At 47.5% G+C, this 26,032-nt stretch overlaps 1 protein-coding gene across 1 annotated transcript in view; it reads left to right on the top strand.

The window, feature by feature from the left end:
- The window catches only part of AGBL1 (AGBL carboxypeptidase 1), a 527,687-nt gene that overhangs the window by 145,312 nt on the left and 356,343 nt on the right, over positions 1–26,032 (top strand). The window contains exons 7-9 of the mRNA XM_059180043.1: positions 14,383–14,591; positions 21,173–21,338; positions 22,495–22,562. Of these exons, the coding sequence (XP_059036026.1) occupies positions 14,383–14,591; positions 21,173–21,338; positions 22,495–22,562 (443 nt within the window). The remainder of the gene's footprint in view (positions 1–14,382; positions 14,592–21,172; positions 21,339–22,494; positions 22,563–26,032) is intronic.

Here is a 26,032-nt window from a genome sequence, read left to right as displayed (position 1 = left end):
ACTGCCTTTGGGGGACTCAAATGAGTCATCTGTGACCCGTGGGGCCTGTCCTCCTGTGTCATGCCGCACATGTAATTTCCTCTTCTGTTACTGGGCAAGGACCATGGGGTCAGACAGAGCTGGAAAAAACCTTTGAGGTTGCTTAGTGCAGTGGTATTCAATTTTTTTTTTTTTTTTTGAGAGAGCTCAGAGCCCTGTCTGTCCATTTTCACTGCTTTCCCCCCAAGATGGCCTCATAGACACATTGACAAAAATACAAGGCCCCTGAGAACCCACGCAACGACAATGATTGATATTTTTTTAAAAAATTAAAATATACTTGGCATCCTAAAACATGGTATAAAGTAATAATGCACGTTGATTTGATATCTTTATGTACTGTAATATAATTGTCATTATAGCAATAATTTGCACCTCTATCATGTCACATAATTATCAATTCTTTTTAGTGGTTAGAATAATTAAGATAAAATCTTCTAGCAGGTTTGGTGATTATCATACAGTGTTGTCTATATCCCAGAAAACTATTGGCATCATCCACGCCCGCCCACCCATCTCATGTTCACACGGGGAAACTGAAGAGCAGAGAGAGGGGTGACCTCACCCCCCACCCCCAGATCTCTGAGACTTTGAAAGGTTCCTGTCCCAGATGCCCAGATGACTCTGGCTCCTTCTTCAGATCTCAGCACACATACCTTTGTCTGGATTTTTTTTCTGAATACTAGACCCCCCACCCCACTGTCCAGTGTTAGATGCCCTATTAAACCTTTTTATAGAACCTTGTATTTACTCTCCTAAGAACAAACCATACTGTAATGAATGATTGCTGTATCTTTGCCTATGTGTATGTGTGTATGCATTTTTCCTGCCGGGTATAGCTCCTTGAGGGTTGGGGTCCCTACTCTTTTCTCCGTATTTTGCACTGGGCTGTGCCCAGAGCTGCTGCAAACACATTAATGTTGATGGAGAAAGGATTCCAGCTTCTTGATTTAAGTCTCATACCCCCCCCCCCCTTTTTTTTTTCAATATACCTTTGTGAAGAGGCCAGCCCATTTCCTGTTCCCGGAAAGAATCAAATTGTGGTGTGATTATAGACTCGATGTCTCTTCTTCCGCCATATCTTTTGGAGAAGCGTGCAATATATTTCTGTGATGAACCAAAAATCTGCTTCACATGATATTGATAGATCTTTGCATTTGTCACACCGGGATGGACTGCTGCAATCGACTTTGTATGAATGCGGAATAACAAGCTACATCCATCACAGGGCCCGATTGAAATGACAACGCAGATGTCTACAGTTTATTGAGTTCTTAGTGTGTCAATGACTCTATACATTTAGCCTATGAGGCAGGCATTGTCATCCCCATTTTACAGGCATAAGACCTAAGGTTTTGGAAGCTTGTGTAATGCACACTGCGTGTAAGCTGGACTGCCTTGCCCATCTTGATGCCTGGGGCCTGAGCCCTGTGCCTTCCAAGAAGAGAATAACGAGGATAGGCTTATTTAGACCAACAGCTGAAAGGCAGCTACATAAATACTTTCTAAGTATCTGAAGGATTTTGGGTGGGGGAGAATTTGCCATTTAGTTGAGAAAAGAGCAGTGCGTGGACCCATCCCATATAAGCATCCGAATGGGACCTGCTAAGAGTCACCCAACACAGCAGCATGGTTGTGCCAAGGGCCAGAGTCTCTGCTGTGAGGCAGAGCATCAGGGCGAACCTGATGAATGATGGGGTGAGGGAGAGGAAGGGAACCGGGACAGGAAGAATCACAGACTCCCATTATGTCATGCTGCGTTCAACTTGGCACATTGTTCCTCCCCAACCTTGGCTCAAAGTTCAGACGTCCCTGCCAAATATTTCTATCGTTTGCACAAGTACATAAAATATTGTTAGGGTTTAAGCGGAAAGGATACTGATTCTCCCCCCCCCCCCCCCCCGTGCTCCCCTTCCCTGCCCCCTAGGTCAGACTCCTCTGGAGCCGGGTGGGCAGACCTGGACTGGCCAGATGGGAGCATGTGTAGTTCCACTTCTTGCCATGTGGTGGTGCTGTTCTTTTAGTTATCTTGGCTGCAGCAGTGGAATATTTATTTTCAGTGAGTAATTTGTTTATCAGGAGGTTATTTTAATCTAATTTTGGCCATATTTGCTATTCCACACTATCTGTACTTCCCAGCGTTAGCAGCTTGCATGTCTTGAAGGAAATTAGCTGAAGATGGTCTCAGAGGCATTTGCTCAGCCATTATTTAAGGGAGCTGGGAGGAGGCAGGGTGAGTGGAGCCCTGGGTTGGAAAAGCCTCTGGAATTTGTTTCTCCCCAGTGATGTGAGCATGATTGAGCAGGACTTATGGAGGGCAGGGAGCAGCCCCAGCAGCTTTTTTGAGGGCTGCCTCTGGAGAGCAGCAGCGAATCTTGCTGTTCCCTTTCCCCATCTCCCTCACACCCTCACACCCTCCTGACAACCTCTCTCTTCCTTGCTTTTGCGGCCAAGGCCAAAGGCACCACTTAAGGGAAATGCCTGTCTGCCTTCCCACGGCCGGCAAGCATCCCTTATCCACTTAATAATATGCTTCTTGAATTGTTTACTGCTGCTCCTGCAGGACGTAGGAAGCAGGGTGGGGTGTGGAAAGAGAATGGGCTGGGACCTGCTAAGAGTTGCCCAACACAGCAGCATGTCAGTGCAAAGGGCCAGAGTACCTTCAAGGAACAGTGATCATGGCTATTGATTACAGAGCTCTGGCACTTACTAGGCACCTTCCATGCCCATTTTACATACAAGGGACGTATTAGTGAGAAAGGTTCATGAATTTTCCCAAGGTCCCCAACAAGGTCAGCAGAGGGCTAGGATTTGAACTCCGTTATGACTGTCTCTAAAACAGAAAACCTTGGGGTGCCTGGGTGGCCTGGTCAGTTAAACGTCTGCCTTCGGCTCAGGTCATGATCCCAGGGTCCTAGGATCGAGCCCCGCATCGGGCTCCCCTGCTTGTGTTCCTCTCTCGCTGTCTCTCTCTCTGTGTCAAATAAATAAATAGAATCTTTAAAAGAATAAAACAGAAAACCTTTATCTTTCAAAGCTGATCTGTGCCCTCCACAAGAAACTGGGGAAACCTAGACTCTGCTTTTTGATGCCCTGTGTGCTGTTAAATTACTTTTTCATCGTTGCACTTGATTTCAGCTCAGCTCTGCAAAAATGGGAGGGCTCCACAAGATGAGTAGTTTGAGAATGACTTAGAAGAAGATTCCCTCCCCCCAAAATTGAGGAAATGACACATCTTCAGCAGATAAAATAGAAGCAGAAAGGGGAGGTCCTGATGAATGATGGCCTGGTCTCTCCCTTGCTACCCACTCTTTCCCTGGCTTGCTTTATTTATTTATTTGTTTGTTTATAATTGAAGTGTAGTTGCCATACATTCTTCTCTTGATTTCTGAAGTACAACATAGTGATTCCACAATTCTGTACGTCATGCAGTACTCGCCGTGATGAGGATAGTCTGTCCCCATCTGTCACCATCCAACATCATTACTATATTATTGGTCATATTCCCTACACTCTGTTTTTTATCCCCTTGACTGACTTATTGGAAAACTCCCTTCCGTGGCTCTTGATTGCCTCCCAAGAAACTTCCATGGAAGGTCCTCAGGGCTTAAAGGAATCAAGTTTGAAAACTTCTGAAATAATTATTCGCAGGACACTCTCAGAGCTCAGTCTGTTGTCTGAGATTGTAGTTTAAAGATGTGTGGACATGCCCTTCAGGGAGTTTGAAGACTCTGCTCATTTTTACTATGTGGTTGTCCTGGAGGAACTTTGAAGGCTCTTGGGATTAAGAGACTTAATTAAACAACTGAACCCGGTCTCATTAAATGGGGGACTTTGAGCAGCCCCCGGTGGAGATGATCATGGTTAGTAGTGTGGGCAGGAAGATGGTGAACCACCCTCCCAAGACAGCCAGGCCGTTCAGGGTACCAGCACTGCATCCAACGGATGTGCACGTGGTGTTGAGTTTTTCCTGCTGGACACAAAAGTGTTGGCTACATAAAATCTTGGAACTGGTCCCAGTTCTTACACCATGCAGGGTCCTGTCTTACAAGAGGTGATCTTGGACTCAGGCGGTCATGTAAAACTAGTTCTGTATCCAGAGCCTTCTCTCTGGCTTGATGATCTGCCTGAAGGTTCTTCCTCCGAAGGCCTCCTCGGGGAGGCTCAGGGTCATGTATGAAGGGTGTTTATTTGCTCAAAGCTCAAACCTCTTACTATCTGAGGGGTAAGACCTGGTGGAGAACAGTGTTTGCCCTGTGGTCTCAAAGCTGGCTCTCAGGAGACTGTGGATTCCATTCTGAGCCTCTCAAGGTGCATTGCTTAGTGACTGTGCTGGAACCATCTCATCGGTAAGGCAGGAAACACGATACCCTCCAAGGAGACCTAGATTTAAATAAGGTGCTGGACATGTAGTGGGGGGAATATAACACTAGACCTTAGTAAATCTCTGTAAAGATCATTTCTCACTTTCCTATCACCACCATTTTGGAAAATCCTGGGAGTTTCAGGAATTGGTCCCATAAAAGCATAAAGCTTGTTGCAATGTAAATTCATCTTACATCTCCCTGAGTGTCCAAATGATGCATCGCTGTTTTCAGCCTCCGTTCCCTCTAGAAGCTGTTTGTTGAATGCAGCATCACTGAATGAACTGGCCCGTTCAGTTGACCCACATACTCTCATTTCCTTTCCAGTCTAGGGAATCAGGGGTTAACATTCAGGATTGCTGAGCTCTCAGTGTTTCAGATTTTAGAACTTGTATCATCCTGGCGTAATGAATGACTGGCTATGGATCAACAAAGATAGAGTATCGCAGAGATCTAAAGAGATAGACAAAAAGATAAACATTTTCCCGCTCTGAAGGGGCACGGGGGCTCCTTCACCACATTCAGGATTGACTGCACAATTACTCGTTTATGCCGAGGTGTGAGTCAGGTGCTTCCTACAGACGTCTGGTATTAGCAGTTTACAAAGCACCTTTTCATGTATGATCCCATTTAATCTTCACGGTCGTCTTGCAAGACAGATAAATATTTAACTGTAGTATAACAGTGGTTCTCAACGGGAGTTTTGTCCCAGAGGGGCCGTTTAGCGAGGTCTGAAGATGGTTTTGGTGGCCATGTCTGCGGGGTTGGGGCTCTTGGGGCATCTCTGGGGGGCAGAGGCCAGGATATTGCTGAACCTTCTCCAGTGCACAGAACAGCACCGCCCCCCCCCCCCCCATTGCCAGGGAAGAATACTGTCCAGCCCCAGAAGGCAGTAGTGCAAGGTTGAGAAACTGTTCTGTAGGGAAAACATTGGGGCCCAATGAGTTTGACTTACTTGCCCAAGATTTCGTATCTTTTTTTTTTTTTTTAAATTAATTAATAAGTAAAATTTGGCCTAGTCGAAATCCTGTGCAGAGGCACCACGCAAACATGGATGACAATGAGGCTGCTCTGGTGGCAACAGGAGTTTGAGACCCCATTTTCCCTCTCCCTTAGCCCCTCCCCCAGCCTTAGCGGTGCACAGCAACCACTGCCCTACCCTCCCACCCCCACCATGAGACCCAGAGAACACCAGACCCTGTCCTGGCATCCCCAGACTTTTGGGTTTCTCTGCAGCCATTGCTTTTTTTTTTTGAATAGGGGGTGATAACAGCCTCCTTGTGGTGCTTCAGCAAGGTGTTGGACCGTGGAGGCAGCTGGAGGTGTAGAGGCCACTTAGGAGGCTACTGTGGACACAGTCTTCGTGGTAGGAGAGAGGACCCGATTGGATCACAGGGGACGGGGAGTCAGGTTGCAACCAGCGAGCACAAGGTTCAGGTCCTGTGATTTTATAGTGACGTGCTGCTCAGGCTCCCCGCCTTCCTCCAGCGCCCCCTCCTGGCCCGAAGGCGTACTGCCGCAAAGCCTGTTGCACCATGTTTGCAGGGCTTGGCAGGTGCGTTTTCCCCCACAGTCTGTTCCCAGCCAGAAGCAGGGGATGCCGACAGACTGATAGCTCTCCTATCAGTCCACGGGGAAAGGCAGTGGGGAAGGCCTCAGCTTTCTCCTTCCTGGTGTTAATCCTGGCTTTCTTTGTCAAGTGTCATCGGATAAGTTGGCAGTGGAAAGACAGTCAAACCAGGAAGGTTTTCTGCAGGGACCCAGAGGGGACAGTGTCTTGTCTTGGGCCTCCCAAGTACTTCTTTCCCTACTGAAACGTAGACTCAAAATAAAACTCCGGCTGGACAGGAAAACTGGAAACATTTAGGTTTAGACAAAGATGATCATTCCTGAGGGCTTTCTTGCAGAGATGCCATAAACAAATAACCAAAAGGAGAGTGAAGGCACATATCAGCATGATGTACCCCCTCCACTTTTGCTGAACCTGCCATGATGAATGTGCAAGTGGTGGAGGTCATGCATTCTGATCCCTGCCCTCCTTTCCAGTAATCCCCTACTGTTCTCTCTCAACTTTTTCACCTGGATTTAGCTGCAGACTCTTTATTTGTACTCACCAACTTTGGGCTTTTCCACTTGCTGGTGCTCTCAGGATTTCTGGAATTTGCTGCCACAAGAGCTCTGTTTCTTGATTTCTTCCTGTCTTTCAGGTTCAGTACTAATATCCTCTCCTCAAAGGGTCTTCCCTGGCCACTCAGTCTAGAGTAGTTGTCCCCTGGTCATTCTACCATTGCCGTTTGAAAATTATTTTTAAGATTTATTTATTTATTTCAGAGAGTGAGAGACAGAGAAGGAAGAAGAGCATGCGTGTGAGCTGGGGGAGGAGCAGAGGGAGAGAGACTCTCAAGTGACTTGCCACTGAGCGTAGAGCTCAATCCTGGGGCCCTGAGATTTAAGATCTGAGCCAAAACCGAGAGTCAGATGCTTTACTGACTGAGCCCCCAAGCGCCACATCTACCATTACTGTTTTATTAGCAACATAGCACTTGTCACTCTCTGAAATCACCTATATTTTCTTTGCACTACTTGGATCTGTGGCTCTTCAGCTCTGCCCCTGCCCCCCACCACTCCCTGCCATGGGAAACAAGCCCCTTAATAGAAGAGACATGGTCTATCTCATCCCTTGCTGTAGGACTCCTGTGCCTATGCCTGGCCCATGCTGGCACACAGTACTTGCCAAGTGTTTGTTGAACGAATGAATGGTGGTGCCTTGGGTTTTGGGTGAATGAGCATGGTTTTAGTTGACAGTTTACCGAGTGCCTCACCACTGCAGGATCTGGCTTTCAGGACAAAATGCCTCTGTATGTTTGCCAATGCACAGCAAACCTCTCAAGTGATAACCCCTTGCAGAGAACAAATTTCAGATAGTTTTCAAACTAATTGAAAAATTAATCATAGTTCCTCAAATCTAAGCTGTCATTGACTGTAAGATGCACCACTTTTTATGTGCCATGGAGTGAAAAAAACGCTGCCAGCTGTAATTGAAACACCGTTTTTGGTAAGAGGCACTTAATTTTGGAAATGCTAACCTGGGGAAAAAACACAAGCCTCGGAATGGATAAAGTGCAGGATGTGATTGATCCTTCTCGTGGGATGCCGAGTACTGAACTGGAGGAGTTTGGTGTCCAGAGTGTGTCCGTGATGGTGGTGCACCCCCTCCTCTAGCATTGCAGCCCGATGCCCTTCCTTAGACTTGGTTCCCACCGAGGGCCCGCGGGAGAGGCAGGTGTGAAATCCAAGGATTTCCTCAGAGTGGTACCACATAGGAATGCCTATGGTTTGGGAATGTCTCTGTGAAGAGGTATTAGAAGGAACTGGTGATTAATGCACAAAAGCAGTAGAAGACTCTAGATTTAAAACTGCTGCGAAGGACATTCTCTAACGCTTTCTATTTCTGGGACTCATGAAAAGCCTCTTTCCTTTTTTTAAAGGCAGATTTGCCTGAAACTAAAATTTACTAACAGTCAAGTTTCCTGAATACACAGCTCTTCTACAAAGAGGGAAAAAAATGGATATACCTGTAAGTTAATTCAGTGTCATTATTCTTATTTGGGCTAATGATAATCGAGTAGAACTTCCAGGATCAGTGACATTAAGATTAGTTATGCCTCAGTACATGGATGGCGGCTCCTCCTTTGTGAGAGAGCCATGGCTGCAGCTGCCTGGGAGGAGGGGAGCCAGGAAGAGCTGCCTCAGTCTCTCCTTCCCAGCAGCACCACTCATGTCTGGTCCTGACTTCTGGGCTGGCCTCGTTGAATCAAGGGCTGAGTGACAGGAAGACTCCAAACTTCTCCTCCCGTGACCTGAGGAACTATGTGCCACGTCCTGGGGCCTTTAAAATCTTGTCAAATCTCCAATTAAAAATCAACTCTGTCCCTAATTTGGGGGATTGTGGGGGGGACAGAGAAGATGGAGGGGAGGGTTGGGTGGAGGGGCTGAGCCAAGGTGACATCAGCAGAAAGCCAGGTGTCCCCTCAGACACCTTAGGCTTCAGGTGTTCAAATGGCTTTATCTCCAGTAGCCTTTCAGAAACCTTCCTCAGGAAGTTGGTTATTCTGGTCATAGGTAAAAGGCTTCTTCTGGGCACACAAAAAAGTGTAAACTGTCATCGCTTCATCATCAAAAGCTTTGGGAGTAACAGTCTGGGGTGTAAGCTTTGGAGGCAGATGGGGAGTCCCATTGGAATCTTGTAAGCTCTAAGGGCTTCGGGAAGTTTTCTGACTCCTCTCCGCCTCTACACCTTCATCTGTAAAAGGAGGAAAGTCGTGCTTATCTCAAAGCATTTTCATGAAATAAATGAGATAATCATTTAAAATGATTAGCCCAGTACTGAGCACATAGAAAACATTCAGTAAATAAATACTCGGTAATTGTAACTGGTGTTATTATGGGAAAGTAGGCAGCCTGTTGTTCATATAATATGATTTATAAGTCTTGGTAAAAGCCTGCTTTGTCCAGAAATATCTTCTAAATTGACTCCCTGAAAAGACTACAAAAGTAATATGTTGCAAGGGCAAGCGTATTAGCTGTCAGTACCTCGAGTTTTAATAATGTCTCAAAGGTGGCATTCTCAGGGGGTTATTACGGAGGGGGAGTGCCGTGTCCAAAGTGGGTCTCTCAGTGTGGATTCCTGACAGAGATCAGGCAGTGTTTGTGATGGAATTGCTCGGGGTTGAGGGACACAGTGCAGAGAGGGTTTGGAAGCAACCTTGCTGAGTAAATGGGAGTTTGATCAGCACAGTGGTCTTCTGTTCTGAGAAGGGGCCACTATCCTGAAAAGGACTAGCTGAATTGTTAGTAGTTTGTATGAATGGGATTTTCCTGAAGTTCCTGAAAGAAGCGGTAAGGCTATTTAATTTCCCTAGACAAGGACTCCCTGAGATGGTAATGTCAGAGTCCTCTGTGCGACTGAAGATGACTTTGTTCTCAAGAGTGATGGGAACCGGGAGTCCTCGTGTTAATTCCTGGTCAGCTCTGCCTTATCCAAGGCAAGGTTGCGCTCATCACCTCTAGAACATTATCAGTTAAGAGGATCTTAGCACACTAACCTGTCTGCTAGAAAAGCGCTGGCGTAATGGGACCCAACTGAGGTAACTTTTGCCAGAGAGGGGAACAGTAAGAGTCTACAGTTTGGGCTTTTCTGCATGCACCCCTGGGATAAAGTGAGCTGTGACCCTCAGGATGTCTGGATGGGGGTGTCTAAGGACAGATGGGCAGCAAAGTAAAGCTGGTGGGATATTCTGGGGGGAGAAGTCATTACGTAGAGATTGAAGAAACTCGGTATATTTTATTTATTTAGGAACTTTCCCTTGGGCAGTTGTCACTGGTCAAAGCTATGTGACGTTTGATGTCATCCTTATGGGGAAGGGGATTATCATTCACGGAGCACCTGTCCTGTGCCCGGTTTTATGCTATGCACTCATTCCCTATAATAGACTTGGGAGGCTGATGTTGTAATTAATCTTTTTTCATCTTGCTTTAGTCTTTGCAGATGATGGCAATCTAGTTCAGACTGGCTAATCAGCTTAAGGAGGGTTACACAGCTAGGAACTAGTAGGACTCAGATTCACAGCAACAGCTCCGTGACTCTGGAGCTCCTGTTCTTGATGAGGCTGCCGCAAAGAATATGTTCACACCTTTGACCCTTTGGCATTTTATTGTCTAACAATAGAGGGGACATTGGAATAATAAATGGATTTTGCTTCTGTTGTTAATGACAGTCCCAGCAGGCAACCGGTGTTGAACGCCGATTATGTGCCCGGCATTGAGCTATCAACATTATATATATTATCTCATTTAATGTTCTCAACAGCTCCCGAGGAAGGGATATTATTAGTTTTGTCATTCAGATAAAGACTTAGTGATAGGATCGTGAACCCATATGTCCCAGGCCACACAGCTAGAAAGCGGTGGAGCTCCCGGCCAGGTATGAGGAGTCCCAGAAGTCCCCGTTGACAGCAGGCCCAGCAGGGCCATGCAGGGTGTGTGTGGGACTATGGGAAGGATGAGTTTAGAGTCTGCACTAACTTGTCTGTCTTGTTGGAGAGCCGTTGGTGTTCTTTTGTTCAGCTCATTGCTCTGCTGCACATGCCTACTCGGCCTCTGTGAAGCCATTGCTTCACCCTCAACGGGCTGATGAAATCCCCAGATATGGAAAATGAAGAGCAGAGAGGAAATTTCCTTTGGTTTTGCCAAGGGGCAGTGGCAGAGGAGTGGGCCACTGGCAGGTGTAATAATCTGGGCCACAGAGCATTTCTCCACTAGCCCGTTGTGGGGAAGAATCTGCCCCGGGAGAAATTCCATCTTTGAGTCTTGAAGGTGTCTAGACTTTCCTCTTTAAAAGACAAACATCTTTGTAGAGATGATCTGGATCTCAAATGCCTTCGGGGGTAGTAGGCAGGTGATTCACTTTGGAAGGGGACGGGGTAAGGCTGAAAAAGGTGAGCTGGTTGCTATGGCAACCTGGGGACCACTGGCCCTGCCCACAGGCATTTACAACATGGCGCGACCAACAGTCTACGGACCTGTCAAAAGGTAGCATTTTTTTACCCCTCCTGATTAGCAGAGTTCATCGTAGAGAACGTGGGGATTAAGGACTACAGAAAAGCCTAAATCAAATCTGAAAGGTCTAAAGCAAATAGAGTCCTCACTCTCTTCCTGCCCCTTAAGTCCTAGTGCCATCTTGGCAGAGTCCCCTCTAGTTATTCATTGTTTTCTTTTTAGCTGAGTGTGAAAATCTGCTGCATCAGTGGGGTCTACACTAAAGAAAAACAAAGCGAAACAAAACCATATTTGAACCTCAGAGAAGTAATACCTGGGGTGAAAATAAGGATCTCACTAGGTCAAATTTGAGACTGATAATTAGCTACAAGGAAGACCTGGTTCAGGAGGATGCGATCTGGAGAGGCCGAGGCAGGAGGCTATGGAGGGATGGGTTGGAGGGAAGGTCAAGGTTGCGTCCGTGGATTTGCCAAAGGAAAGCTGGCCAGAGAGGACCGTCAGCAGGATGGAGAGCGGGCACTGAGGGTAGCCTTGCGAGGAGATGGGATGCGGAGGGAGATGTAAACTCAGCGCCTCTGTCTGCCCCTCCTACCCACATCCGCCTACTAGTTAAGATCAACCAATCTGCTTGAGAAATCAAAAAATAAAGTATGGAGCAGGAATTTCCAAGAAAAATTGGAAGAATTGGAAGAATTCTTAGCAAGAATCCCTTTATATATAAACAGACTTCAGGGTGGCTGGTCGGGTTTTGAAGAGGGTCGGGGGACCTGGAGCCCTCTCCTGCTCCAGATCCTGAGCTCACCCAAAACCTTTTCTCCTGGCTCCTTGACCACCCTCGGAGAAGTGTCGTTTCTCTCTCAAATCGTCTGGAACTCCCGCATGTCGCTGATCTCGGTGACCCTCGTTTCCTTCTTTGTTTCTCCTCCACATTTATCCCCTCAGTTTGCTGAATCTCCTCTTGTAGGGTCTCGGTGGCACACTGACTTGTGCAAGATTCGGTGAGGCAGTCTGAGAGAAAGACTGACGGACATAGGGATGGTGGGCGAAGGGGGGATAGCCCTTTTAGATGTTAGTAAACATGGCCGCTTGCGGAGGATTAACAGGAAATCATGAATAAAATCATTAGGATTTAATAATGACTTTTTCTCTGAGACAATTAAAGATTTTTTTTCATTATCCACCCCCAAAGAGAGTGGGGGATGAAGGTCATTAAGGTAACATGTTTTTAGTCTCCTACTCTTAAAACAGGTACAAGACAAACCTCTCCCTCCCCTCAGGACCTCTGTGCACTGTTTTTTTTTTTTTTTTTTTTTTTTTTTTTTCCTATTCTGGCATTTTTCCAGCAGGCAATACTCTAATACCTCCTACTTAATCCCCAATTTTCTTTTAAACATCAGATATTGGATAGGCTGGAACCTCATTTAAGCAGTGAAGGACTCTGGCACTCTGTGGCTGGGACCAGCCAACGAGAGAAATATTTTTGATGCAAAAGAATAATTCAGTAAAGGAGGTAATGAAGGAGATTTAAACCTTTCACAAACACATCAGTGGGCAAATAAAGCTCATTACTCTCAGTTCAGGGTCATGGCTGAATGAAATGTAAAAGTGGGGGAAAAAAAAAACACCCAACAGTACAAATGGGTCAAAAATCTCCGTGGGGCTCAGCCAAGCCTGACAATTTAGAATTTGACAAACCTGCAGAAAAAAAAAAAAATTCCTTTAATATGAGAAAACCCCTCTGGAATAAAGCACTGAATTTTTATGTTATTTTTTCACTTATGTGCACTTACACGGTCTTAGGGAAAAATCTGACTTTGAGCTGAAATTTTGCTTCTCCAATTACAGCTCAGGGGATCTCTCTCACACACATTCTCGGCCAGAGGTCTTATGTTGTCTCATAAGCTGGCGTGAAGGGTTTGGGTAATGGAGAAATGTAGTAGTGAGAGCAGAGCTGTAAGAGTTGGGCATTCATGGTGACAGTCTGTCTGTTACAGTCCTGCGATATGCCTGGCCTGCAGGCGCAGAGGTGACCAGCCACCTGCTGGAGAGTTCCGGACTCTGACATGTTTGTCCACTGAGCCTGTAGCCCGGCTGAGGAGGTTATGCTGGAAACGAGCATGTGTTAAGTGCTGAGAGAGGTCTCTTGGACCATTCTTCCCTCTGTGTGTCCTCAAAGAGCATTTAAAGCACATCTTGGGAAAATCTGGGTATTGCGCACTTATCCCACAGGATGTGTGTCTCATGGGAGGGCTCCACCAGGAGCCTTCAGTTACCAAGAAAAACTGTGGTAGTGAAGATGTGAAGGGAACCTGGAAAGCCCTCTGTTACATTTCCCCATCAGATGGAAGAAAGCCTCATACCACATCCCCGCCGGGGAGAATTCCAAGCACCGTCCAAACATTGTCAGGGTCCCGTTTTCCCAGTACCACAAGGAATCCGCTTTCTCGTTGGGTAGCCTCGACTATGAGAAATTCCTCCTGGGGCGGAGCCAGACCTTGAGTCTCCAGAATCTGACTTCCATGCTCTCAGGGAAACACGCAGCACATCTGTGGCACACAACAGCCTTGCAGCCACGTTGTCTCATTCAGTGACTTCTTCCCAAGCCAGGTCTGGTGATTCACTCAGCCCAGTGACTGTACCCTAAGTCTGCTGAGATTTAGCAAGGAGGAATGGAAATCTGGTAGAAAGGTTTCTCTGTGTCTCTCTCTCTCGCTCATTCTTTCAACCTTGCCTTCCAACACTATTACATTTTTTTTCTGAACTTTTCAAGGGCAAATTACAGGTGTTCACATACTCCGATTGTGAATTTCCTAAACATAAGGATTTTCTTTTCCATAAGCACAGTTTATCAGAACTTAATATATGCTGCTATAATACTATTAGTGAATTTATAGACTTCATTCAGATTTTACCGACTGTTTGACTAATGCCTTTTGTAGCCAAGGACAAAATTGTTTTCTGACCCAGGATCTAAATTGCAATGCTGTATTGTATTTACATGTTATATAAATCCTTTAGCTCCCCCCTCCCCTCCCCTCCCCTCCCTCCCCTCCCCTCTCTCCTTCCCCTCCTTTTTTTTTTTTTTTTCTTTTTGCCTTACCTTGACATCTTTGAAGTGTATCAGTCAGATGACTGGTAGCATGCCCCTCATTTTGGGTTTGCTGATTTTCCTTATGGTTAAATTCTGGCCGTGCCTTTTGGCCATGAAGACCATAGAGGTGATGCCGTGTCCTTCTCCGTGCAATGCACAAGGTGATGTTCACTTTGATCACTTGAGTAAGGTGGCGTCTGCCAGTTTTCTCCAGTGGAAAGTTATTAGTATCCGTTTACGATAAGTGTCTCGCGGGAGGTGCGCCGGACATGCCCAGACGGGTGCGGCCGGGGGAGCCCGCGATTGACATCCCTTTTCCACTGGTTTCAGAGTCCAACAGCCGCAGGGCCGTGAACAGAGGCTACGTCGCCAGCTTGCTCAGGCTGCATCTGGACTGGCACCACCGGGACGCCGCCAATGCCTACGTGCGGATCCGCCGGGCGCTGCTGCTCTGCCTCAGGCACGTTGCCAACCTACGGTCTGGCAGGGAGGCCATCCTGGCAGCCCGGGGCATGGAGATCCTCTTCAGCTCCGCCCAGGTAATGAGCCCTGGGGTCACCTCTGCAGGTGGGTGACACCTGGATGGTTCCCGAGGAACACAGCTGTTGAGACTCTCAGTACCTCTCTTGCTGCCTGCTGTGGGCAGAGGCTCTGGATTCAGACACTTATCTGCTTGTTCACTCCTGCGAGGGTGGATTCATTCATTCCATTACGTGTGTATTGGCTGCGCTGTGCAGTGCGGTGGTCAGGAGTGTCCCCGGCCCTCGCGCTTGATGCTTGTGCAACTTTGAGACCCTCTGGGTCTCAGCTTTCCTCTTTTTTGAAAAGAGGAAAATACTAAAGCCTGGCTTGCGGCATGGCCTGACTACATTAACGTAGAGATGTGTTGGATTTAATGGAGTGCTGGCGCGACTTGGCTGGTTTAGGAGCGTGAGTGGTTGCTGGAATTACTAGCACTGTGGAATCTGGAGGTGACTGCGACAAGCAAGACCCCGGATCTTGTGGGGTAAACATTCTAGCAGGAGAGCCAGATACGAAGGAGGCAACCATTCAACGAGGAGGGTCATTTCATATTGCTCCCTGACATCAGTTAAGTCAGGCCATCCTCGGTGACTCCCCCAGGTGGAGGGAGCACTTGTTCTGCGGGAGGAGTGGAGTGTTCTCTGAGCAGGTGCCACCAAGCTGAGACCTGAGTTATTGGAAAAGCCGGTCCTGCCAGGTTCGAGAGGAACAGCATCCCAGGCAGAGGGGAGCACCTGCGGGGGCTGGGGCTGCTCTGTACCCTAGTGGGATTTGTAGTCTCTGGTTTCCTGGATTTCAGCCCTTACAACAGTCCTTAAATGCACTTGCTTAGGACTAATTTAAACATCACAGTGCGAGGCTACATGCGCCCTCTCTGTGGAGGAGGAGAAGGCTTCTCGAATATCCCTCATCTGCTCATTCCCCTTCGCTGGGGCTAGGGGCCAGCAGCCCTGCTGGATGCACGTGGAGGCATGGAGCTCCCTGCTGTCTGCCCTTTACCTCCTCTTCTCTGCACCCCCTTCCCAGGTCTCCTCAGTCCTCTCAGGACACGCTCCCCTTTTTCTGTACCTGCACACATCCAAGGCAGGGAAGCACTTGAGAGTGCTGTCTTCCCACAGTGGCATCTGCAGATTTTTCTATTAAAACAGCATCCCCCTCTCCGCTGCATCTGGACGACAACATCGTCCTGGCCTGCAGACTAGTACCTGCCTTCCTGTGTGCTGTCACCCATGGGCTTCTCTCCATCAGTGTGGCTTTCGCAGCCTCTCTGTCATGAACGAGCTGCACGGAACCTTCCTTTTCTCTGGACGAAGCTGTGCTTGGAATGTCTCCAAGTGTCACCGTACTTTGTAAGCCGTGTCCCCCCAAATCTCTAGTGAGACACCCCCGCCGCCCCCACTGCTGATGCCTAGCAACCCCCGATGCCAGCTCCTGTGCTCTAGCCAAGTCCTCTGCCTCCTTTGGCTCTTTCTCTGCTCTGGATTAGGAGGAATTAAAAGGGCAGGAAATGAAGAAGATGGCCCCGAAGTACGCATCTGTGAGAGGGAGGGGGTGCAGAACGTAGCAAGAGAAGCACAGACACGAAAGGGCCCATGAGCCGGGAAGCAGGGTATACGTAAGATCTGTCTACCTGTGTCAGGCTTGATCTTTCTCCTGGTGCCGTAGACTACTGTCTGGGTCCCCCAAACCCATGTGCTGAATCCCTGCTGCCCAAAGTGATGGCATGGGGGAGGTGGGGCCTCTGGAAGGGGTGAGATCATGAGGGTGCAGCCCCCAGGAATGGGACGTGTGCTCTTATTAAGAGAGGCCTCCGACAGCTCCCTGGTCCTCACTGTCTGTGAGAACTCGGCCATCTCCACCAGAAGGCAGGTTCTCCCCAGACGGGGAACCTGCTGGTGCCTAAACCTAGACCTCAGCCTCCAGAGCTGCCTGAAACAAGTGTGGACTGTTTCCAGCCCTGGGTCTGTGGTGTCCTTCCAGGGCAGAGCGGGCTGAGGCAGCAGCACCCTGCCCCGCAGCCCTCGCTCTTTGGCTGATCTTAATCCGTCCTGTTCATCCCTGGAAACCATGACCACATCTCCAGCAGTTCTGAGTGAGCTCTGAGCCTTTCTAGGCAATCGTCACAGCCAAGGGTGGCGGGAGGAACCCGGGAGTCTCCTGGGGCTGCTGGAACGGAGCACCACAATCCAGAGTTCATTCTCTCCCAGGCCTGGGGGCTGGAGTCCCAAAGCAAGGTGGCAGCAGGACTGGTTCCTTCTGGGGCCATGGAGGGGGGATCCTGCCCCAGGCTCTCTGGTAGGTCCTGCTCACAGATTCTGCGGGTGCCTCTCAGCCTGTTGGAGCGGCCCCTCATCTCTGCCTCCAGCTTCACAGGACGTTGTCCGTGGGTGCAAGTCTGAGTCCAAATGCCCCTTTTTGAAAGGACCCCAGTCCTATGGGAGTAGAGCCCACCCTAATGGCCTCACTTTAATTTTTTTCCTTTCATCTTTTGTTTTTTTTTATTTCAATTCCAGTTAGTTAGCATACAGTGTAATACTGGTTTCAGGTGCACCATGTAGTGTTTCCACATCTCCACATGTCACCTGGTGCTTGTCACGCATTCACTCCTTAATCCCCGTCACCTGTTTCCCCTCCCCCACCCACTTCTCTGGTGACAAGAAGTGAGTTCTCTACGGTTAGGAGTCTGGTTCTGCAAACAGAATTTTATTTTATTTATTTTAAAAGATTTTATTTATTTAGAAAGAGAGAGAGAATCTCAAGCCAACTCCACGCTAAGTATAGAGCCCAGTGTGGAGCTCAGTGCAGGGGCTCGATCTCAGGACCCTGAGATCATGACCTGAGTGGAAATCAAGAGTCGGACCCTTCACCCACTGAGCCACCCCTGCACCCAGGCAAGCAGGATTTTACAAGCAGTTCTCGGCAGGTCAGTGAAGACCTCGGCTGTTCAGTAAATGAATTCACAGCAAGCTCCCAGCCTCCAGTTTCTTACAGGAGTGGACACAGGATACGAGCAGAGGCCGAACCAGGCCTGTGTGCCAGGCTGCTCTAGCCTGTGGGGCCTCTGCACCCGGGCTGCGTGCCGTAAGCCCAGCACTGCTGTAGCTGTACTGATTTGAGCTGCCCATCAGTCCTCTGCGTTCTGCCAGGGAAGGGACTGCGGTCCTTGGATGGCCAACAGGGGAACCTGGGATCTAGTCTGTGTCATCGTGGTGGCTGTTTGCAAATTACAATGATGCTGCCGCTGGTGTGCCCATAATAGCCAAAGACGAGCAAGATAGAATGAGGAGAGGGGGAAGAAGAAGAGGAGGGCAGAACTTTCTAGACCATGAAAAGAAATTCTGATTTTATTTCTATCAGGTTTGAAGCAGGGGAGTGACATGATACAATGTATGCTTTTTGTTTTTTTTAAATTGTGATAAAATCTGTACGACATAAAGTTGGCCATCTTGGCCATTTTCAAGCGTACAGTTTGGTTGTATCAAGTGCACCCACACTGTTGTGTAACCCATCTCCAGAACTCTTTTCATCTTGCAGAACCGAAACTCTATACCCATTAAACTGATTGATGACCTTGAAGGACCATTCCGGCTGCCGTTTGGACAGGAGGGCATCCGGGGGCACGGAAAGAAGGAGGGGGGCGGGGGTTAGCTCAGGCAGAGATGCAGACGGCGTTGGCTCGTCGGGAGGAGAACTGGAACTTACATCAAGGCTTTCTGGATTTTTCCACTAAAGTGTCTCATTTTCTTATTGTGAAAGTTATTACCAGGGCTCTGTGCTGAGTAGCAGTGGCCTTCTGGGATCTCCTTTTGCATTCTTAGGAGATTTTAGGAGCTTCGTGCTGCCTGTTGACATCCTGCTAGCGACCATGTACTGTGCAGTATTGGACAGGCACTTTGCCTATTTTAACTCTAATTCACACACCTCCTTATGACAGAAGTTCTGTTAATATCTCTGCTCTACAGACGAGGGAAGTGTAGCGCCGAGCGGGTGTAGCAGCTTGCCAGGGTGATGCTGTTCGTGGTCATGGGCCGGGACTTGAATTCAGGTGGTCTTGCTCCAGGATTTGAGCCGAGTACTATACAGCGACCCCCCACCCCCTGCCTGCTAAGACCCCCAGTGGATGCCCGAAACTGGAGAGTACCAAAGCCATATCCACTCTGTTTCTTTCCTGTGCAATCATGCCTGTGATAAAATTAATTTATAAATTAAGCACAGCAAGAGATTAGCACCAGCAACAATTACAGCATTGAACAATTACAGCAATATGCTGTTATAAAAATTGTGAGGCTACGGTCCCTCCCTCTTGAGGTGCGTTTCTGTGCTGTCCTCATCCTTCTCGGGATGACAGGAGATGATAAACCGCCCACGTGGTGGGATGAAGTGAGGCACTGGGACGTGGCGTGAGGCGGTCGACCTTCTGATGATACTGCAGAAAGAGCTCGTCTGCTTCCAGACTGGGCTTGACCACCTCGGCCACCTCAGATCTGGGAATCACAGGACCGTGATAAGGAGCTACTTTCCTCTCGCTTGCCCTCATCTCGCAGAAGTAGTGTATTTATTATTCCAAAGCTGATCCAGAGACGTTACGTGTGAATTGAGTATGGTAAGCGCTGTCATGTTTCATCATCTTTTCCAAGTAGCAGATGTATTATTGGAAGTGATGGGGAATGTGAGCCAGAAATTTTCACCTTTGCCCCCAATTCTGAGACAGTTGTTCTCAGGGATCCTGTTTCTTGGGGTCTTGTCATCTTTGATGCAGAGCCGCCCAAGTGCCATCCCTGGGGTAGCAGGAGGCTGACAGCGAGGCCCCCTTAAATTTTGCATCCAGAGCGCCTCCCGTGGGCCACCTCCCGCCCAGCCCTGGGGGCCGGAAGTACCTGTTTCTTAACACTAGGGAAACCTTGGCAGGTGACTATGGAAGCAAGCACGATTTTAAAATTCATAAAAGTTTTCCGCAGACTGTGTTTACTACACTGTTTGCTACCAACCTGATTTAGGCAGTCATTCACTAAAATCCTAATACCTTGGTTCTGTTGATTTTAATACCTTGTGTATCCCCCATATTCATGGTGTGGCCCCGCCTATCAGGACAGGTGAACTTGCCTCTGTCCTTCCTCTCACTGGCCACCTGCACCATCCCATGCAAAGCAAAACACAGCATTATTGCCACATTCATCAATAATGGTACCAGTGACAATCACAGACACAACTGACTTCCAAAAGTTTTGACAGTTCCCTGGCTTGTTCCTGGCTCCGTGCTTCCTAAGAATAAAGCTCAGAACCTGACCCGTGATGAACCACCACCCTTCCTCTCTCCCTCCCCCAGACTCAGTTCTCGCTTTTTCCAATAACAGTACTTTTCACAAAGCACTAGACACCATTTGACCAGTCTCAGGGGTGAGGTAGCCTTGACTGATTCCTTTTCCATGGAGAATGTTTCCTGCTGTGGGTTCAGGACACCAGATGGGAACCATTTGAGCACACAGAAGGGGAAATAGCATTCTTGATTGTGTTAAAACATTCCTGGTTTGAACGTTGGGCTAACTGGTTTTTGCTTTTGTTCTTGTTTTTTTAATCATTTGGATAGTTTGAATTCATGGCTAAAAGTTTGTTAAATTTTTTTCTCCTTTTTTTTTTTTTTTTTTTTTTTTTTAAATGTGGAGCTGCCTGTAATGTGGGCCTGGAGATACCATAGTGTGGTGTCATCACAGCCCCTCTCCCCAGGACAAGTGCTCAGCATCCTCCCTGTCTCCTACTATGACTCGTTGGCCCTAGAGCTCACTCGGAACCCCTGGGAATAGCAGATTAGAAGCTCACACTTGGCAACTTTCTGCACAAAGTCAGTAGACAAAGCATTTACTAAGAGCCTGAAGAAAATGGCCTAGTTTTGCCAAAGAGTTACCGATTTACTCCCAGCCCTCTCTCTCAATTTAGTAAACTTGTTTTTGCATTTTTCAAAGTGTCTGAAAAGAAGGGTCTTGTCAGGTTCCATCAGTATCAAAATGTTACATCTGCAAACCCAATTTTCCTTTGCTTTGGGTAGGTACCAAGAGGGCTCAACACCGTGGGCTTTGAGAACAGGCATGTTATTTAATTTAGGTGCTTGGGATTTACTTAGTCTTTTTTTCTGATTTCATATTTTATCTTTTTCCTTTATGGTTTTCTATTCAGGTAATAGCTGAAAGAGAAGAGTAAGCCTTCCATCAATTTGGCTACTCATTCTCTAATTTAGGCAGTAATTCACAATGACACCATGATGGCTGAAGGAAGTTCCTCACCCTGCCCCTTTCCTGGGCTCTCCTGGATAATGTCTTCCCTTAGCCACAGCATCCCCTGAAAGACCTTTGAGTCTATTTTTGGACTTAATTCCTTCCAATCACATATGAGCTGTGAAAAAGAAAGAAAAATGTTTCAGATGATGCCCTGGGCCAAAGCAGATTCTACATTAGACGGAATTCTGCTTTAGAACGTTCCAGGTAGACCTTCTCTGTGAAGGACGTTTGCTGTCCACATGTGTAAGCCATGACTGGAACTACCGATCTAACAAAGGCACCCTGAGTAAGGGGTCAGCATCTGATAGGGTCTTCTCTTTGTTCAGAACTGCCTGGATGACAAACACTTGGAGCCCGTCATCTCCGTCATGATTCAGATCCTGAGGCAGTGTTACCCAAGGACCCCGCTTCCCTTGGTCACATCCAGCAGCGCGTATGCCTTCCCGGTCCCGGGGAGCATCCCCCCTGAGCCTCCGTGTGCTCTAACTGAAGGTAAAGCCAGTGGGTGATGATGAGCTTTCCGGCCAGTCTTGCAGGTTGGCAGTATTTCAGAGGGACCTAGATGAAAGTAGCATCAGTGCTTTTGCAGGCTAACCATAAATTTCCAAGAAGCTAATTAGAGAAATGTATGAAAAAAGCAAGCTTTCCATAGACGGAATGAACAGATACTAAGATCACTTATTTTCTTCTTAATTATTAACTGTAGCCACTTTGCCCGGTGGCTGTTGAATGCCTGTACAGTCATCTCAGCTAATTAAAAAAAAAAAAAAAAGTATATCCTCGGTCCCATGATTGAGGCTCTCTACTGTACTGACTCGCTCTGGAATTAATTTGCCTTAAGGACGAACTTGAAATAAAGCTTTGGCTAGTTACAAGCCCATGCTAGTCACATTACATGCTTGAAAGTAGGATTATTTAATCTCCGTGAAGAATTTGCTGTCGAAAGATTCTAATGCCTTTCAACCCTGCCCTCCTTTCACGGAACAGAGTTCCCTTGGCATCCTCTTGCCACAATGGCCCTGGACGCTTTCTGTGGTCTTTTGTTGTAACTAAGTCCCTTCTTATCAAAATTAGGGAGTCAGTCAAGGTACTGAATTACAGCGAATTTTGCCTGTATGTGATCTTTAAACTTTGGCGATGTTGTTTGCATAAATAGTTGTAAGTTGGGCAGGGCAACCCAGAATGGTGTTCATGTGTCGTTTTTTTGTTTTCTGTTTTTTTCTTTTAAAGAGTTTATTTATTTATTTGAGAGAGAGAGACAGAGCAGAAGAGCTGAGAAGGTCAGAGGGAGAAGCAGGCTCCCCATGGAGCCAGGAGTGCAATGTGGGACTTGATCCTGGGAGTCCAGGATCATGACCTGAGCCGAAGGCAGTTAGTTGCCCAGCCAACTGAGCCACCCAGGTGCCCTGTTCATGTGTTCTTTTATACTGCGCTCGCTCTGCCTTCGACATGGGGCAGTTTAGACTTCATGGGATGGTGATTCCCTGTGCCTCTGTGTGTATGATTTGCACGTGCCAGTAAGTGTCAGGGTGTTGGGGGACAGTGCCCTTGATAATGAGAAAAAGGAGAACTAGCCACTGTGTGGTGAGAACCCAGATCCGAGGCACAGGGAAAGCTGCAACCATTTTCTGTCTCTTTCTCCATGCAGAGGATTTTGAAGATGATGCTGACGAAGAAGTGGATCAAGATTCAGACTCCGAAGATACGAAAGAGCAAGTAAGTACAGCAGCCCTCACTTCCAGGGCTCTCCATATTCACGTGGTCCAGAGGGAAACACGCCTCTCTGTGTCCAGCTAAGACCAGTGTAACTTGTAAGGAGACACTTCTGTACTTCCACACCAATGCCTGGCACACAGTGGTGCTCAATAAATGACAGCTACGATTGTCGACTTCCACCCTGGTAGGTCCCGAGCAATGTCTCGTTGTAAAGTTGGAGGCCCTCCATTACCGAGGCTCTAATGTCCTGTCAGGATGAGCCTCTCTATAGACCCTTCTGGTTGGTTTATGTAATCTTGCGAATGGCATCCAGGCAGAGACCATGGAAACATTTCCTAGCAAATTCTCTCTGGTCGATCTGTGCTTGGATCTCCTATGGTGTTTACTTCCATTCACCACCCAGTCTGTGTGAACTGTGCTCACTCGGGTATGGGATGTGTACGCGGGCCAGCAGGGAGGGGGCTCTTTGGTCTCTGTCCCATGATGACCCATGGTATGTAGAGCAGAGGTTAGCAAACTTTCTGTAAAAGATCAGACAAGGTTAGTCTAGGCTTTGTGGACCTCTAGTCTCGGCCATAATTGCTCTGTGTCACTGTGATCGCACAGAAGCAACTGCAGACAGTAGGTAAGTGGCTGGGCACAGCTGGATTCCAGTAAAACTGTTCTTGATGAGAAACACGCCATGGGACATAGTCCACTGACTGCACTTCTAGAAAAGGACTTTTGTCATTTCACTGGAGAATTCTTTGCCATGGGGGATTATCCTGTGCATTGTGGGATGGTTGGCAAGGCCCTTGGCTTCTCCTCACCAGATACTGGGAGCACCTACCCTTGGCTCCTCCCTCCCCTGAAAGTCATGAACCAAAAATGTCTCCAGGAATTGCTGAGTGTCCTTTGGTGGGGGGAGCAATGTCACTGTCCCAGAATAATGACAATGTGTCTCTGAGTTAGAATTCTGCTTCTGTTTCTGTTGGCGGAGATGGATGTGGACCAGCTCTTTCAAATGAGAGCCCCTTAAATTTGTCATCTGCAAAATAAAACTGAGAAGTAGATGCTACTTTTTATAACACTCCTGGAGATGAAACCTGAATTAAAAAAAAAAAAAAAAGGTCTATGGTCTGTTTATTTGCCTGTCATTGTCCATCCATCCATCCATCCACCAACCCACCTCCTCTTTTCCTTCCCTTCCCTCCTACCTCCCTACCTATCTAGAGAGTTCTCTGGAGTTGAGAGTTCTCTATCATAAGATGGTAGCTGCAGACTTGTAGAGGCTATGGCTCAGTCTCTAGGTTAAGACTGTAGGTTAAGAGCACTCAGTCTCTAGGTTAAGACCGTAGGTTAAGAGCGCTCAGTCTCTAGGTTAAGACCGTAGGTTAAGAGCGCTCAGTCTCTAGGTTAAGACCGTAGGTTAAGAGCGCTCAGTCTCTAGGTTAAGACCGTAGGTTAAGAGCGCTCAGTCTCTAGGTTAAGACCGCTATTGACCCTTCAGTGTTCTCAGGGTTTTGTTGATAAATGGAATCATTTCCAAAGTCATCAGTAGCAAATTGGGTCTTTGCTGTGGGCTGGCAGCACAGGCCTATTGTGTACTCTGAGTTACTTGAATAATACAGTGCTGCGGCGATCATTTGTCAATGACACTTCCCCTACCGTCTTCCTTGCTGTTTGATGACTGGCTGTCTGATGCAGAGTGCCGTCGCCTCCTGTATCTAATGTGCAGGGACAGGCGGCACGCCTGTGGGTGACTCAGGCCGTTTGGAACGGAGTGCTCAGGATGGTCTCCTTCTCCCCCACCGCGCTGCAGATGATGGTGGGTTGGGGAGGAGAGAAACCTAAACAAATCGACAAATCCATCTGGGAAAGCAGCACAGGACAAATTGGTGAGGGCCTGGAAACTATTCATCAAAGTCTTCGGGCCAAAAGCAGAGGATGAGAAGTCAGTGGGTGAGCGTGAGTTGTAGAGAAATGGGGCACATGGGAATCAGGGCTTGGTTCTGGGGTGTTGCAAAAGAGCAAGGGAACTGGTGCTCCAGCAAACTGATTTTCCTTCGTGAACCCAGAAGCATTTGCTGCAAGAAATGTGGGCATGAAGCCAGGAATATTTGTTTCTGGTCATAGATCTGACCCAGGCTGTTAACTGATGGCCTTTTCATTTGAAAATTCTTAGTTAATAATTGGGCTCAGCTGTTTAGAAAGAATGATTAAAAGGAACTTTTGTAAGGGTCTTGAGAATGGAAAGTTGGGTGCTTTTCTTTGAAAACTCAACGTCAACATAAGAAAAGAGAAACTTAAAAGAAGTACAGACCAGATGTTGGCTATGTTTTTTTTTCTTTTAATATATATTTTTTATTCTTCGCAAACACAGCTGTTAGACTTGGACAAGCTCTGAAGCAGAGGAGGGTAACCAGAGTGGCCTCAAGCGCTCCTCTGCTTTGCTTCCTCTTTCCTTCCTTTTTAGTTTTTTGTTTCTTGCAGGTACTTCCTTGGCCGTGATCCATGTGAGAGGCTACAGGCTAAGTTCCTGGGGATGGTAATACGATACAAAAGCAAACAAGACATAGATTTTTATTTTCAAGGGGTTTGCAGTCTAGTGAACTTAGAGATTATCCCTACCAGAGTTCAAGTCACCATCTTTGAAAGGGTGGTGAGCTCAAGTGTCAGGCTGGGGAAAGTCAATCATATTGGAAGGGTCCAATCTGACGAAGAAGGACCAGAAAGCATGATCTGGATTATTTGGGTCCCAGAATCCTAAATGAGGAACCCTGTTTGGGTTGCTGTGAGAACACGGAGGCAGGCCCATCGCTGAATAAGTATAAGTGGCCTTTATAAGAAATACAGAAGAAGAGTAGAACCCACCTGAGTGCCTGGATACTCAGGGACGGAGATACAAAGCTTTGGGGGACCAGAGATGGTTTCTGTTACCACTACTCTACTTCACTGTTATACTGAGAAACCAACCATGGAAGGATGTGGCTGTGTTCCAATAAAACTTTATTTACAAAAAACCAACAGTTGCTTATAGTTAGTTACCTCCTGCTCTCAAGATCAGTAGGTCTCCCAACCCCATGTAGAATGCATTAGGCAGCAATTCATGGGCTACATGACACTCCTTACTCCAGACATGCCAGCCTTACTTGCTAGTGGTGCCAGATTGGGTTTCCATTGGTACCACTTCCCACAACTTCCCACAACCCAGTGCCCCTCTCAATATATCCATGGCATTTATCACCATTGGAAGTGACCTTCTTCATTTGTTTGCTGTCTTCCTTCTCTCCCCAGAAGGCAGATTCCACAGAACATCGACCTTTGTCTATTCCATTACTACTAACTCTTCAGTACTCAGAATGGTACCTGCTCATAGTAGATGCTCATTAAACGTTTTTGAGAAGACCGAGGGACCTAAGTGGCAAGGGGGATAGAAGAATAGGTGCAGTGGTTGTCATTCTGTGGATGCTGGTGGTGGCAAGACACAG

This window comes from Mustela lutreola, chromosome 7, assembly GCF_030435805.1.
Source record: "Mustela lutreola isolate mMusLut2 chromosome 7, mMusLut2.pri, whole genome shotgun sequence".
NCBI lineage: Eukaryota > Metazoa > Chordata > Mammalia > Carnivora > Mustelidae > Mustela > Mustela lutreola.
The sequence above is the reverse complement of the archived record's forward strand: the minus strand, read 5'-3'. Positions and strand labels throughout refer to the sequence as shown.